This window comes from Eulemur rufifrons, chromosome 28 (assembly GCF_041146395.1).
Source record: "Eulemur rufifrons isolate Redbay chromosome 28, OSU_ERuf_1, whole genome shotgun sequence".
Lineage (NCBI taxonomy): Eukaryota > Metazoa > Chordata > Mammalia > Primates > Lemuridae > Eulemur > Eulemur rufifrons.
The window spans coordinates 50,472,738-50,486,922 of NC_091010.1; the positions used below are offsets into that span (position 1 = coordinate 50,472,738).

Consider the following 14,185-nt stretch of genomic DNA (forward strand, 5'->3'; position numbering starts at 1 on the left):
TTTTCTTTCATTTGCTATCAAGTGTTTGATAGCAGTTGGTAACAATAACAGTAAAACAATAGTAAAAACATAAAAATGCTGTGTCTAATTCTAGTTGCATAAATTTTAAAAATTGGTTGAAACAGATAATTCTCTTGAAAATATATGCATCAAGGTTCGACTCAAGAAGAAGTAGAAATATTAGAAAGATCAATAACTATGGGAGCCGCTGAAAAAGTTGAGAGAGAATTAGCTCCAACACTGAGCACCCAATGAATTTAGAACTGAGTTCCTTCAAACCTTTAAGAATCAGATAATTCTCATGTTATGTCATTTTTTTGTGTATGAATTTAGAAAAAGTGTTGCTTATGCCCTTTGTATTATTTGGGGTAATATTGATAGGCATTGCTTTACTGATATAACTTGTGCCTTCTACAGTGGTCCCCAACCTTTTTGGGACCAGGAACTGGTTTCATGGAAGACAATTTTTCCACAGACCTTGGGGTGGGGGTGGGGGTAGTGGAGGTGGAGCTCAGGCAGTGATGTGAGTAGTGGGGAGCAGCTGTAAATACAGATGAAGTTTCCCTCGCTCGCTGCTCACCTCTTGCTGTGCAGCCCAGTTCCTAACAGGCCATGGACCGGTACTGGTCTGCGGCCCAGGGGTTGGGGACCACAGTAATCTACAGTGATAATGTACAAAGATTCCAGGCCTGGGAGAAGATCCTTAGGGTCCAACTTCACGTGAACCCTTGGTTGGCTATGGTTGATTAAGAAGGAAGAAGCAGTTCTCACAAATTATGCAAATCTCCAATATTAACTCCTTAGGTAACATGCATAGGTCTGTCCTCAGAAACTATCCATTAACCTTCTGGTCTTTGATTCTCCCATAACACCTTATGCGTATCTCAGTTTACTTGTACCCATTCCTTGATTATTCCTTCTATGGGGGGGGGTCACTCACTAGTGGTGAACTTGAAGGAAGGGAATGTGTACCCTCTTGTTTGTGTCACTCATGTGGTTGCCGTGGCAAGTTCCTCAGTACAAGTTCACTGAGTGAATGAATAAATGGGTGAGTGAATGAATGAGTGAACACAACGGTACTCTGTTCGCTTTAGGAAGGTAACAGAAAGCTTAATACTAAAATAGAACCAAAGGGAAAGCTATAGCCCTAGATCACTTAGGAAAATGCATGCAGAATCCTAAATGAAATTCTAGCAAACCAAATTCAATGTACATTAAAAGAATCATCCAGTATGACCAAAGCTGGTTTATCCTGAAACTGCAAGGATAGTTTTCTATTAAGAAGACTATTGCTGGCTGTGTGGAAATGTAAAGTGTTACAGCTATTTTGGAAAGCAATCTAGCAATATCTATTAAAGTTAAAAATATATATGTCTTTTGAGCCAGCTATTTCACTTCTTGGAATCCATCCCACAGAAATAAAAGTACAAGTGCAGGGGAACACATGTACAAAAATGTTTACTGCAGTATTATGGTTCGAAGTGGCAAAAAAAGTGGGAACAAAGTTAATGCCCATCAGAGGTGAAGAGTTAAGTATATAACGGTACACCCACACTGTAGGATATTATGCAACCTTTAAAGAGAATGAATTAAAGCAATTTCAGATGATTTGCACAAGGTGTTATTGAGTGATAAAAAGCAAAGTGCATATAATAAGATCCCATTGGGCTAAAAAAATAAAAGCAAAACCCCAAAAGCAAAACAAAGCAAAACAAAAAACAAAGGAAAACAAACATATCTGTATCTGTATATTACTATTTGAATAACTTTGAGAATATTACTTCTTTTGACTTCAATTTCCTTCTTTGTAAAATTGGGTGATGATAGCATACATTTTAAAGGATTTTTGTGAAGATTAAAGGAGTTAATACATGTAAAATGTCAGGTACATAGAAAGTACCTGATGAACATTAGCCATTATTATGTTTATTGACCTGAGTAGAATATGCAGAATTCAAAGAAAAATATGGATGGGCACATACTGGCTTGTTAACCTAGTTATGTTATGAGTAGATGAGGGGGTGATGTGGGTTGAAGGGAGAAGGAAATCCCAGTAATAAGGAAAAGAAAATAAATATGTATTTCACATTTATGAATTTATTTTAAATTATGGCACATGGAACTATGTATAAAGAAATTAAAAATGTTTTTAAAAGGAAAAATTTATTACTAAGTACATCAAATCAGTTGATCCAGTAAGAAAAAATAGTACAAAATTACATATGTTGAAAACATTTACTAAAATTTAATACCATTCCTCCTTAAATATCTGTAAGAAAACTTTGAAAGGTGATTTTTTTTAAAGATATAAAGGATAAATATTTTAAACAATAGCCATCAATAGAACAGGGCTTCTCAAAGTGTATTTTCTGAAATAGTAATTCCACAAGTGGGAAAATAGGATCCTTATACAATAATTTGGGAACATGCTGACAAGTGGCCCACATCTGAATCATGGTGACTGTTGTGATGGCAAAGGTCCAAGAGGTCCTTTTCCACCTTTAGGCTCTAGGTAAAATGTCATTTCCTCAGAGGAACGTTCCATGGCCGTGTTACGTCAAGTATGTCCCCTTCTCTCCACGCTCTGTCACACTGCTGTGCCTATGTCCTTCAGTTGCAATCATTAAAAAAGAAAACTCCATGAAAACACAGTGAAACCTTTTAAAGATTTTTTCCTTCCGTGTTCTAGCTGTTATTTACACCATAGTTTTATTGCTTTGATCAGTTTTCTTCTCTAAGATTTTTCTTCTTAAGAAATTTTTAAAGAAATTTATCCTTAAAAAAATCAATTTCTACGGATATTGCCACTGAGAGTCAGCGTTACGTAATTTCTGCTATTGGATTGCCTGTTGAGAGGTATTGACTCAAGCTGGAATTTCAGGCCTACCTTTTTCATAGTTGCAAAAAGGAGATGATCATTCTTACATCCCATCTTTCCTGGAAGTATTTCATGCACACTAGAACACTTTTTTTTTGAGACATGATCTCACTCTTGCCCTGGGTAGAGTACAGTGGTGTCATCATAGCTCACTGCAACCTCAAACTCCTAGGCTCAATTGATCCTCCTGCCTCAGCCTCCTGAGGAGCTGGGACTACAGATGCCAGCCTAATTTTTTAATTTTTTTTTTTTTTTTTTTTTTTATAGATACTGGGGTCTTGCTCTTGCTCAGGCTGGTCTTGAACTTCTGAGCTCAAGTGATCCTCTTGCCTCGGCCTCCCAAAGTGTTAGGATTACAGGAGTGAGCCACCGCACCCGGTTTAGAATGCATTTCTTATGAAGTCCTTTGAGTTCCCCTGATGGAGCGAGTTTGATGTTGGCAAGACAGCGTTATGATCACTATCAGAGTTCAAAGCCCACTTTCCTGTCTTATGGTTAACTTTATAAAGCATCCAATGTGGCCAAACAGCTAAGTTATCATTTATCTTTCTTAGTGCTTTGTGTTAAGCCTATGGCTTTTTCTTTTTCTTTTTTTCTTTTTCGGTGGATAGGGTGGTCAGGAGAGGATTTTCAGAGTTGAAAGAATTTCTTCTCCTTTTTTTTTTTTTTCTCTGTTGTGATCACAAAATAACTGTGTTCGGCTTTTATACAATTGAGCAGAACTCTGGAGTAGATAAAATGTATGTTTCCCCCTAATCAGCTGGGCTGAATTTCTGTGTTGTGCTGTAGTGATTATAGCCACAGATTTTCTGATCGCTGGCATCTCACCAGCCACCTTAGATTAAAAAAACTCCATTTGTCCTGAACCGATAAGCACAGAGGGGCTATATAACCAAAATTATATACTTCTTTCTCCTCCAGGTCCTCATGAACATGGAAGACATAAAAACCCGTGAAATGCAGATTTTTGACTACAGGAAAAAAGTAGCTGAATCGGAGACTAAATTAAAACAGCAACAGAACCTGTATGAAGCTGTGAGGTCAGACAGGAATCTTTATAGCAAAAATCTGGTTGAGGCTCAGGTAAAGAATGTACTTACGTCTTTACATTTTGATTTCTCTCTGCTCTGGGTTTAAAACAGTTTCTGTTATCCTAATGGTAGAATGTAGAATGGATCAAAAAAAGAAATCTCATGGAATTCACCTGAAAAAGATCAACTTATGCAGTACTATCAGGTTGTTTGAAATGGAAATGACACAACTTAATAGGATGTGGAGATCACGGTTCTACTTTTAATTATTATGTAGACTTGCCATTCTCCTCTTCCTAGTTTTTAAAACTGCTAATAGCTACCGTGACTCAGAGGGGAGCTATTAGCTCTCATCATTTAATTCCATAGCTTGGCTTTGAAATCTTTTTGCTATAATGTTTGTTGTACTTCCAATTCCTCGGAATTGGAAAATGAGGAATACTCGTGTGTGTGTGTGTGTGTGTGTGTGTGTGTGTGTGGCATATTCATTATGTATACTTTGTATATATCTCATGAGAATATTTTGAGGGGTAGTGCTATAAAGACAGGCATAAGAGACAAAGGCATAGCCCAGTTGTAATTGATCATGAGATTGTTGTTTTGAGAGAGCTTCCCTTCAAAGCTCTTAAATATGTATTGAATTTCCATAGGGATGATGATGTCTTTTTAATGCACTTCCAAACATTTCTTCTTTCATTCTGTTAGGATGAAATAACAGAAATGAAGAGAAAGTTAAAGATCATGACCCATAAGGTTGATCAACTGAAAGAAGAAATCTCTGCCAAAGAGGCAGCACTTGTGAAGCTGCATCTGGAACAGCAGCGAATAGAAAAGGAAAAGGAAACATTGAAGGTACAGACTTTGTCATAGAAGGGAAGGACTATTGGTCCCCACGCGAGGCAGCCTCCATTCTCACTGCAGGCAGCAAGGGACAGGGGAATTGTCTAGGCGGCCTGTGGTCACAGTTGCTAGTTCCGCAAACCCGGCCACACAAGGCACCAGGAGCATGAGCCCTACGATCTCTAGGTCAGAGTTCCTTACAGGCAGCGCCCCCGGGAAGAACGCGGTGGGGAGTAGCAGAGATGCACAAGTGCCTGGTTCATCTGTGCTGGCTGCCATTCACCAGTGGGAGAGAACCGAGCAGGTTGGCAGCGCCCAACAAGTGCTTGGGCTTGCAGGCTCGCTATGACCCCTTGGTATTCACAGCCCAAGTCCAGCCATTGTGCTCACACCCAACCCTCCCAGACTCCTCCCTGGGCCTTCTATAAGCTGATGCTTTGTCCCTCTGCTCCTAACATTATTTACATCATATGCATGCGACTTTTCTGTCTGCAGCCTCATCAACTGGGTGCCAGAGCTCTGTCGTCTCTCAGTTTGCCCCAACCAGGCTCATAATCCACTTTACCTCTGTGCGTCTAAGAACTTTGCAGCTGCTCCTCCAGGGATCATTTCTGTCTTTGTATATCTCACTAAGACATGTCCTTTTAAATCCACTAATTTAGAACATTCTATGTCTGCAAACATAGAACTTTTTCCAAGAAGGCATACCAAATAATTACACCATTTCAAATCCTGTAACCAAGTATGTTTCATAATAATACATCACTAAACCTAATGTATTTTCCTTTTCCTATTCAGTCCAATAGATTTCCCTTCTAATCTATTAAATAAAAGACTAAAAAGGGGAACTTCTAAGAGAATGATGCCACTTATTTTGAAGATGTACATGCAGAATACTCATGGTTGCTTGTGAGCCCTTTGCAGAAACTGTTTACAACAAGTTAGAGACCAGATACCTCGGATTCTGCACGTTAGCATTCAAAGATAGTCCCTATCTTGAAAATGTGTACTTAGTGTCGGGCAGGTTTAATGCCATATTTCCTTGATTCTAAGATGCCATAGATTGAAATACGTACTCTCAACTTAATAATAAGTTTTGTCAACTTAATGATAGGTTTTCGTGGAAATAGAACTACATTAAATTAACGTAAGGCACATTTTTTAAGAAAGATTAAGCTGTAACAGAAGTATCTTTACAAAAAAGATAGTATAACTGCTCTATTTATATGAGACTTTCATCTCCCCCACTCCAGCTTATGACAGAAAAAGAATAGAAAATTCTGCATTCAAATCTATTACATATAAAGAAACATACGTATGTTTTCTAAAGTTTGAAAATATCCTGCATCTTTGCCCTTGTTGCTCTCGTTTAAAAGCAGTTTTACAGAAAGCGGTTTCTTTCATCCTGGAGCCTGTAGTCAGAAGGGGTTTATTTATTGCTGAATGAATCAGAAAAATCTTATTATAAATATTGCTTCACCCATGAGCCCCATGGACCACATCAGCAAGGCTCAGTGTAATCCATTTGGTGCATCACCACTTTCTCTTTAGCGGATGGTGTAGAGTCTCATCTCTTACTTTCCCAAGTAATGCTCTATTCAAGAGATTAATTATTACCCCATACTGGAGCCCAAGGTGGAACTAACTGCCTTCTACAAAATCCTGCTTTAGAATAACTGTCCTATACAAAAGATCAATTATTCCTAGTTCCTCAGAGTTTGACTTTAGTGAATATTGGTTCCAATTATGCCCTCTACCATCAAGCATCTACACATACAGCTACAAAGATGCATCATAATAAAATACAAAACAGGGCAATAGGGTCTTGTGATTTGGTCCTGGGCCAGCAGAGTTGGCAGCTGGTGGATATGAAGGATGATTAAAAGGCTTCTGTCCTGGAAAATCTGTTCCCAATGGAAAATCCCAGGTCTGGATAGCTTTGGGTCATCGATTATAGGAAGATGATAGCTTTGGACTTACTGTGGAACTACCATGCCTTTTCTCCCAGCATTTCCTATTAAGGCAAGAATGAGGAACAGAGAAAGATGCTTGCTTGATTTATTATTTGAGGCTATCCAAGGGTGACTTGCAGTGGTGCTCCGACTGGATAATTTTGGCCTATCATTAGGCCCATTTGACATTCTTTAGAAAAATATTACAGCTCAAATGTTGACTTTTAGCCTCTTGACTTTTTTAGCCTAAGAATTTGAATCACACTTCACACAGGTCTCTGGATTTCATGCATCTAAAGTTTGCAAACCAAAACCCTGAGGGAAAGGGCAGATTTTCTAGTAACTGTGCTCCAAGAGGCATTTATCTTATTATTGTGAGTTCTGCAAAGCTACATGAGTACATAAGCCCTCCTGGAGGGGAAAGCCCTAGCCTGCTTGGTAGACCGTGGGATGTCCTTTGGCAGGACAACCCAATTTACGACTTCTGCGAGCCGACACACAAACAATTGTCCGTAGGAGGCCATCTTCATGCTCATTCATCCCCCTCAACGGAAAAATCCTGTCCATCCGTGTTGCTTTTACTTTTTCAGTTGCTACCAGGCTCAGCTTGTGCCTCAGTATTCTAGACACTGTCAGCACATTATGGTCATGACAGAATATCAATAGTTCTCTGTAGACGTTGCTGCGTCTGCGTTCATCTGCCCATTCTGTCCTGGTCTTGTTTCATCAGCACTGAAGGAGCCATCTCATTTGGAGTGTCTGCCTCCCAGTTCTAACGAGCTCCTGATTCTGTCTCGTCACTTCCCAATCATCCCACCTCTATCTGACAGCACTTTGATTCTCGGTGAATAATTCAGCAGCACATTCTCCATGTCCAGAGCTCAGCACCACATTAGGGACTGGCTTCAGGGCACCATATCCTTTTACTTAGTGGACCCTGTAGCCTGCCATGGATAGGGAGCTGTCATCCATGAGAGAGAGAGAAAGTCTAATTATTCTTGTGGCTAGAAGATTTCAGGAGGTCCTGTTTGTTTTGCTAGATTTAAATAGACAGCTTCTATGAAACCCAGTGAATGTTGGGATCATGTATGAATGGGTGAGATGCCTGCATATGTGGCTTTTGAGCATATGATTTATACCTATAGCAAATTAGATTATATTTAGTCCATAAGTACCTATCGCGAAATTGTATAATTGTGGAAGCAGCGACTAAAGGGTATGTCCTGCCATTTCATTACAACTTCATATCACCACTAACACTTCGATAGGTGCAGAAACCGCCGATCCTACCTAGGATGTTGTTTGATGAGCTTTTGGGTGCACAGCAGTTGTTGCCATCTTTCCTGGGTGAGACAGCTCAGATTTATAACTGCTAAGTGCATTAGACTCAAGGTATTTTGTTGATGTTAACATTTGCTGCTAACATCTAACACCACATCTTGTTTACAGCTCATAAATTTATGACATAAGGAGACCACTCAGAATTTTGATATATTATGAAAAAAGTACCTAGCAATGCTAAACGCACGGGTGGTTTTACATTTCAGACAGATACTTTTACACACTGTTGATTGCATTTTAATATAACAGGGGTTTCATTTTGTTATGCTGATGGATTCCGATCAGCTCTTGGCACTTAAGAACAGGGAAGTGAATGTTGTACATCTGGGAAAATAAAAGTTTTATTAAAGAAAGCACGAGCCAAACGGGTATTTTATTGCTGCCTTTGCTGTCACCTTAAATGATTATAGGAACAGCAAGGCTGGTTCTTTCTGATTGCCTAACAGGCAGTTCCCCCAAATGGTAAATACTACACCAGATCTTTTCTCAGTAAGTACTTCCTTTCGCTTATCCTTAGAACAAAACATATTTCATGAATGAACAAACAAAATGTCATAAAAGAAACTCTTGGTTTTACAGTAGCTAGCTGCATTTAGTTTGTGACATTACACATCTATTACTAAGCGCACAGTGTCTTCATACTGTTTGGATAAGTTCGAGGTGTGGAATTAATGACTCTTGGTCTTCACGGGTTAGAGGCAGAACTTGACTAGAGTTGGGTTGGCTCATAGGCATTTGCACGTATGAGGTTTTCCATCATTTTTGGTGACCTTTCTGGTTGGATGAGGGTGTGGGTCCCAATACTTACTTGAAGGAAAACATTATTACTCTTTTCCTGTCATTTGCCAACCTGAAAACCATTGATTGACAAGTTGAAACCATTGTATCATCTTGTCATCTCCCTTTTGATTCCAGGCATGGGTGAAAGCAGAGCTCTTCCTCCTCATTTGTTTTTTCTTGAGCTGACATGGTCTGTGATAACCCCTGTCCTTCCCAGCTGGGCAGAAAACCTCTCAAAGACATAGTCTCCTCTCCTTTCCATGGTTCCCCATTGCATACTCTATGCGGTGCATGGCACACAAGGCCCTTCCCAGTCTGGCCTAACTTTCCCTCCAGCTATTCCCTACCTGACTCTTTAATCCAGCCACAGTGGATACTTTGCTGTCTGGTACTTTATAGTTTGCATGCCATTGTTCACACAAGCCCGAATGTTGTACGTCCTCCCTGCTGACACATACCCTTCCGATTGGCAGTATCTGTCAACTGCCAAGGACCTGACTGGTTCTTCCCTCTAAACCCCAGGCAGAAATAGAAATCCCTTCAGGTGCATGCTCCTGTCCTTTGAACGCAGGTAGATACCATTTTCAGACTGTTGCTGGTCATATCCATCATCTTCAGTGGATGGCGAATCCCTCAAGTGTTGCTCTTCTGCATTTGGTTTGAAACCATTGGGTGGTGACCGAGGGAGCACAGGCTTTGGAATCAAAAGATCTGGGTGGGAGTCTCAACTCTGCTACTTACTAGCTTTGTGACCTTGGGCAAGTGATTTTCTTTTCTTTTTTTAATGTAATTGCATTTATAAAATGGAGACAGGAGTAGCAAAATGCCTAGTATCAGGCCTGGGATACTGTAGGTCATAAACATACCTGTGGAATAGAAGTGAATGTGCACTTTGAGGGGATAAATTTTCCTTTTTGAAAATTACCAGTCCATAACACCTTTCCCCCAGAATTTCTATGATTTCCATATGCAGTCACGGGCCACATTCGGGCAAGAGCTCTCTGAGAAAGCCTCCACGATGACCCCAGTCCAGTGATGACTTTCCTTTGACTTCCTGTCTGCGTGATAATAATGCTGATGCTGGAAAAACTTTGCCTGGACTTATTAATATTTGCCTATCTTATCCTCTCATCTGGACTGGAAGTGTCGTAGGAGTAGGATCTATTTATCTTTTTATACCATGACGTCCTTTCTGTTCTATCAGGATGTTTTACAAGATAGACACTTAGTTGTTATCTTTGACTAATTTAGTTTTTGCTTGCAATGGGCTTTATGTCTGCAGTTAATGTGTTGGTGGCGTTGGGACCATTCAGGAGCTGGCATGGAGTCCTCCCCGGTCCTCACCCCACGTCCTTCTCTGCACCAAGCTTTGTGAATTCTCCTGGTGTTCAGCTGGTAGGAGGTGAAGTGCTGCTGAATACAAATGAAGCCCCTGCTGCACATATTTAGAAAAATGATAAGAATCCCTCAAGGGCACAACTCATAGAATAAACATGCTCACTGTCCTGTGCATTGCTGTTTCTTTATGGGCTTCTGTGTGTGTGTGTGTGTGTGTGTGTGTGCCGTAAGCTTGTTTTGTTTGTGAGAATGATCAAACCACGTTAAATGAAACATCCGAGGAAAGTATAAGAAGCACAACTGCACTTCTAGTTCTGGGCCCTGTGCTCCTGGTTTGTGCCGTTACAGAATGAAATTTGTCGGTATCATCCATTCTTTTTCAGGCTGAGCTGCAGAAGCTGAGACAACAAGCCCTGGAGACCAAACACTTCATTGAAAAGCAAGAAGCTGAAGAGAGAAAACTGCTGCGGATCATTGCCGAGGCCGATGGGGAGAGGTTGAGACAGAAGAAGGAATTAGACCAGGTAGAGCACCCCCTCGCTAGACTTGCTGGACCTCGTCAGCAGACACACGTGTTTGATTCCACCCTTCTTGAACCCTCATTCCTTTCTCAGCTCTGCCATCCCATCCTGTCAGAGGAACAGCAGCAGAAGCTGCCTTGTGTTGACTAATTATGGCATGTGCACTCATTTATTAGACTTATATTTATGAACACCTCCCAGGTGCTGGTCACGCCTCTAGGCACTAGGGACACTTTGGCCAAGAAGACAGCAAGGTCCCCATCTCAGGGAGCTTACATTCTGGTATAGTTGCTTACCTATAGCTGCAGTGAATAATTACATAATTTGGGAGATAGAAATTCAAGTGCATGATTTGGGGGTTAGAAACGTAAATGCTTTCAGGGACCTGGCAGAGAGAAGTTGGCCAGTGCAAGACCGTAAGGAGTGGTGGAACTTGGCAAGAGCTAGCCCACCGTGAAGTCATTCAAATTTCAACATTTAAAAAAACAATGGGTTGGAAAACAAACGAACAAACAAAATGGTATATCCATGGGCCCAAGATTACTAGATTACTGGACCGTTATTATTATTATGGATTATTTGTTGTATGGTGCTTTTGCAAACGCTCATGAGAGGAGTCCAGTGCTGACTCTCCAGCCGGCGATTGCTAGTACCCAGGACATGTGGGCATTCGATAGATACTTGTTGACTGAGTGTGTGCTGCTACCATCATGAAAAACAAGACTTTTCGTTCCCTGGTGACCATGCCCTTCCCTACCTTTCTAGGTCATCAGCGAGAGAGATATTTTGGGGTCTCAGCTTGTTCGGCGCAATGACGAGTTAGCGTTGCTCTACGAGAAGATCAAGATCCAACAGTCGGTGCTGAATAAAGGCGAGAGCCAGTACAACCAGAGGGTGGAGGACATGAGGATCCTCAAACTTGAGATCAAGAAGCTTCGCCGGGAGAAGGGGATTCTTGCCAAGAGTGTGGCTAATGTTGAGGACCTCAGGTAATAGGAGACCCTCGGGGCTGAGGGCACAGCGGTCTGCGGGGAGCTCCTGAAGTGACCTTGTGTTCATGCTTGTTGGTCATGGAAGGCCTTTTTAAGTTGCACAGAATGAATTTTATGCAATGAAATTATTAGCCAAATTTCAAGTCAAATCACAAACACAAATAAGTTACAATTCAGTCATTTTTTTTCCCTCAATGAGCTTTTTTGAATTTCTTTAATAGGTGGTAATGCAAGAGATGGAGCATCAATATTTAAATTTAATCCTTGTAACATTTGTATGTCTTTTTCTTGGAATTATATACAAGATGCAAATAGGTGGAAAATTTAATTTTATCATTATTTGAAAACACCGTCTCCTTAGAAGGCAGCCAAATTTTATATCTTACTCTTGATTTATCTAATGCAGCTTCCACTTTAGCTTAGTGTACCTTCTTCTGTCTTTAAATCTTGCATCACACAAGATCTACTTTCCCTTTGGGGAAACACCCCCATGTTTTATGTAGGCAATTGCAGGAAACCAGATAAGAGATCTGGTATTTTTTCTCGGCAGCTATCCTTATTCCCCACAGATTTGTAGTTGAATAGTATTCTTGACCACCTTGGGATAAGGACACAGTTTGGTTCTGCTTCTCAAACTAATTGGGTTAGAAGACAGTTTTGATATTTGCATGCAGTGAATATATTCAGGAATGGCAAAGTTGCCACTATCAAGGATGGATCAATACTTTTTTTTGTTGTTTTTAAGAGTTGCTTGTCTTTCAGATGATAAAAGTGGTACAAAAATTCATTGTAGAAAATGTGGGAAATACAGAAAAAATATAAAGATGGGATTAGAAAATCACTCATAACTTTACTACCCGGAGATATCACCATTGACATCTTGGAGACAAATGGATTCATTCTAAGTAGCTATTGAATGGTCTCCAAGACTATCACTAAATTTGTCAGCCATGAGTTATTTTTATTACATACACAAAGACCAAATTTTACCCAATATTGCTAGTTTCTTGATAATAGCTTTTATTTTTCTTTTCAATGAGAACACAACTTATAAAGATTGGAGGCAAGCGGGCATGAATTCCAAGCTCACCTTCCCACCTACAAGCTGTGCAACCTTGAGCAAACCACTGAACTTCTCTGAGCTTTGTACTTGTAGTTACAATTAAACACAAAAACAAATGTAATGTGCCTAGCACAGAGTCTAGTACAAAGTCGGCCGTCAAATACAGTAGCTAATACTTTTGCCCTCCCCTTCTGATGACACTCTAGAAAATGGAAGTGTTAAAAATATGCTTTTAATTCTAAGCAGCTTGTTCTGAGCTCCCTGTTGAGTGAACATCATGCAGTTAATTCTAATGGTTTGTCTTGCTAATGAGGGGAAGTTGTATTATTGGTTTAAATGAAGCAATTAAGTAAAAGAGATGGCTTAGTATTAGTAATCTGCACACCCGCAACAGACGAGGACAGATAACATCCTTATTGCCCATGTCAATGCAAGTGCTTGCCTCTTCTCTGCCTCCCAACAAAGCTTCTCCTTCGATAGGGTTACTGCCAGCTCACAGGATACTGAGACTGGCTGTTGCATATTACATATTAACTAGAGATTCCCGCAGATTTTAGCAGTATGTTTGAGCCAGAGCTAGTTGTTCAGGATTTTTCCAGCCATCTGTGTAGTTGTGGAATGGAGGATAAAATATCACCATCACCCCTAACTTGATGTTTCTCAATCCTGGCTGCACACGAGAATGAAAAGCTATGAAGCCCAGGACCCAGCTACACCATTAAAACAGAATCCCTCTGGGGAGTGGGTCCAGGCAAAGACATGTTTTCAAAGCTCCCTAGGGGATGTCAGTGTGTGGTGGTACCGTAATTGGTGTCAGGTATCACCTGAGCCTCAGTGTCTTGCAGTCAGGTGCTTTGTGTGGGGAACACAGACTGTTTATTTTCTGCTATTATAGAGACATTTAGAAACATTAAAAAGTATATTGAAACGTTCACAATTCGCTTTCCCCCACTTCATTCTTTTCATAGGCTTCTAAATTTCTTGAGTATCCAGAATCATGATGCTGAAGCCCTGAATCTTTTTTTTTTTTTTTTTTTTTTTTTAAGCTAAGACAATTCTCCAGCTCTGCAAGAATCAATATCATCTGTGTCTTGCCCAGATTTAGGAGGCTGATCACAGTGTTCACAAAAGGCTCCCTAAGTCCAACTTTTTACGAAAGATATAGTGTGTATGTAACCATCTAAAGATATGATATTCAAATGGGTGGAGAATTTATTTGCAAAACAAAGTTTGTCTTATTTAGGCAGGAGCTTTTTCACATGCAAAGAGAATTCTTGAAGGAGCGGACACGATGCCGAGCCCTGGAGGAGGAACTGGAGAACCCCATGAATGTGCACAGATGGAGGAAGCTCGAGGTAACATCTGGCAGAGAATTCCTCCCAGCCCCAAATCTCTTCTCCCACCCCACGCAAAGCTTCTAACCTAAAGCACAATGAGAAGCACGGTTTT

At 40.4% G+C, this 14,185-nt stretch overlaps 1 protein-coding gene across 1 annotated transcript in view; it reads left to right on the plus strand.

Moving 5' to 3' along the window:
* CFAP58 (cilia and flagella associated protein 58) overlaps positions 1 to 14,185 on the plus strand; it is a 90,373-nt gene that overhangs the window by 29,483 nt on the left and 46,705 nt on the right. Inside the window, exons 10-14 of the mRNA XM_069460177.1 lie at positions 3,800 to 3,961; positions 4,615 to 4,761; positions 10,544 to 10,684; positions 11,447 to 11,670; positions 13,980 to 14,091. Coding sequence (XP_069316278.1) covers positions 3,800 to 3,961; positions 4,615 to 4,761; positions 10,544 to 10,684; positions 11,447 to 11,670; positions 13,980 to 14,091 — 786 coding nt within the window. The remainder of the gene's footprint in view (positions 1 to 3,799; positions 3,962 to 4,614; positions 4,762 to 10,543; positions 10,685 to 11,446; positions 11,671 to 13,979; positions 14,092 to 14,185) is intronic.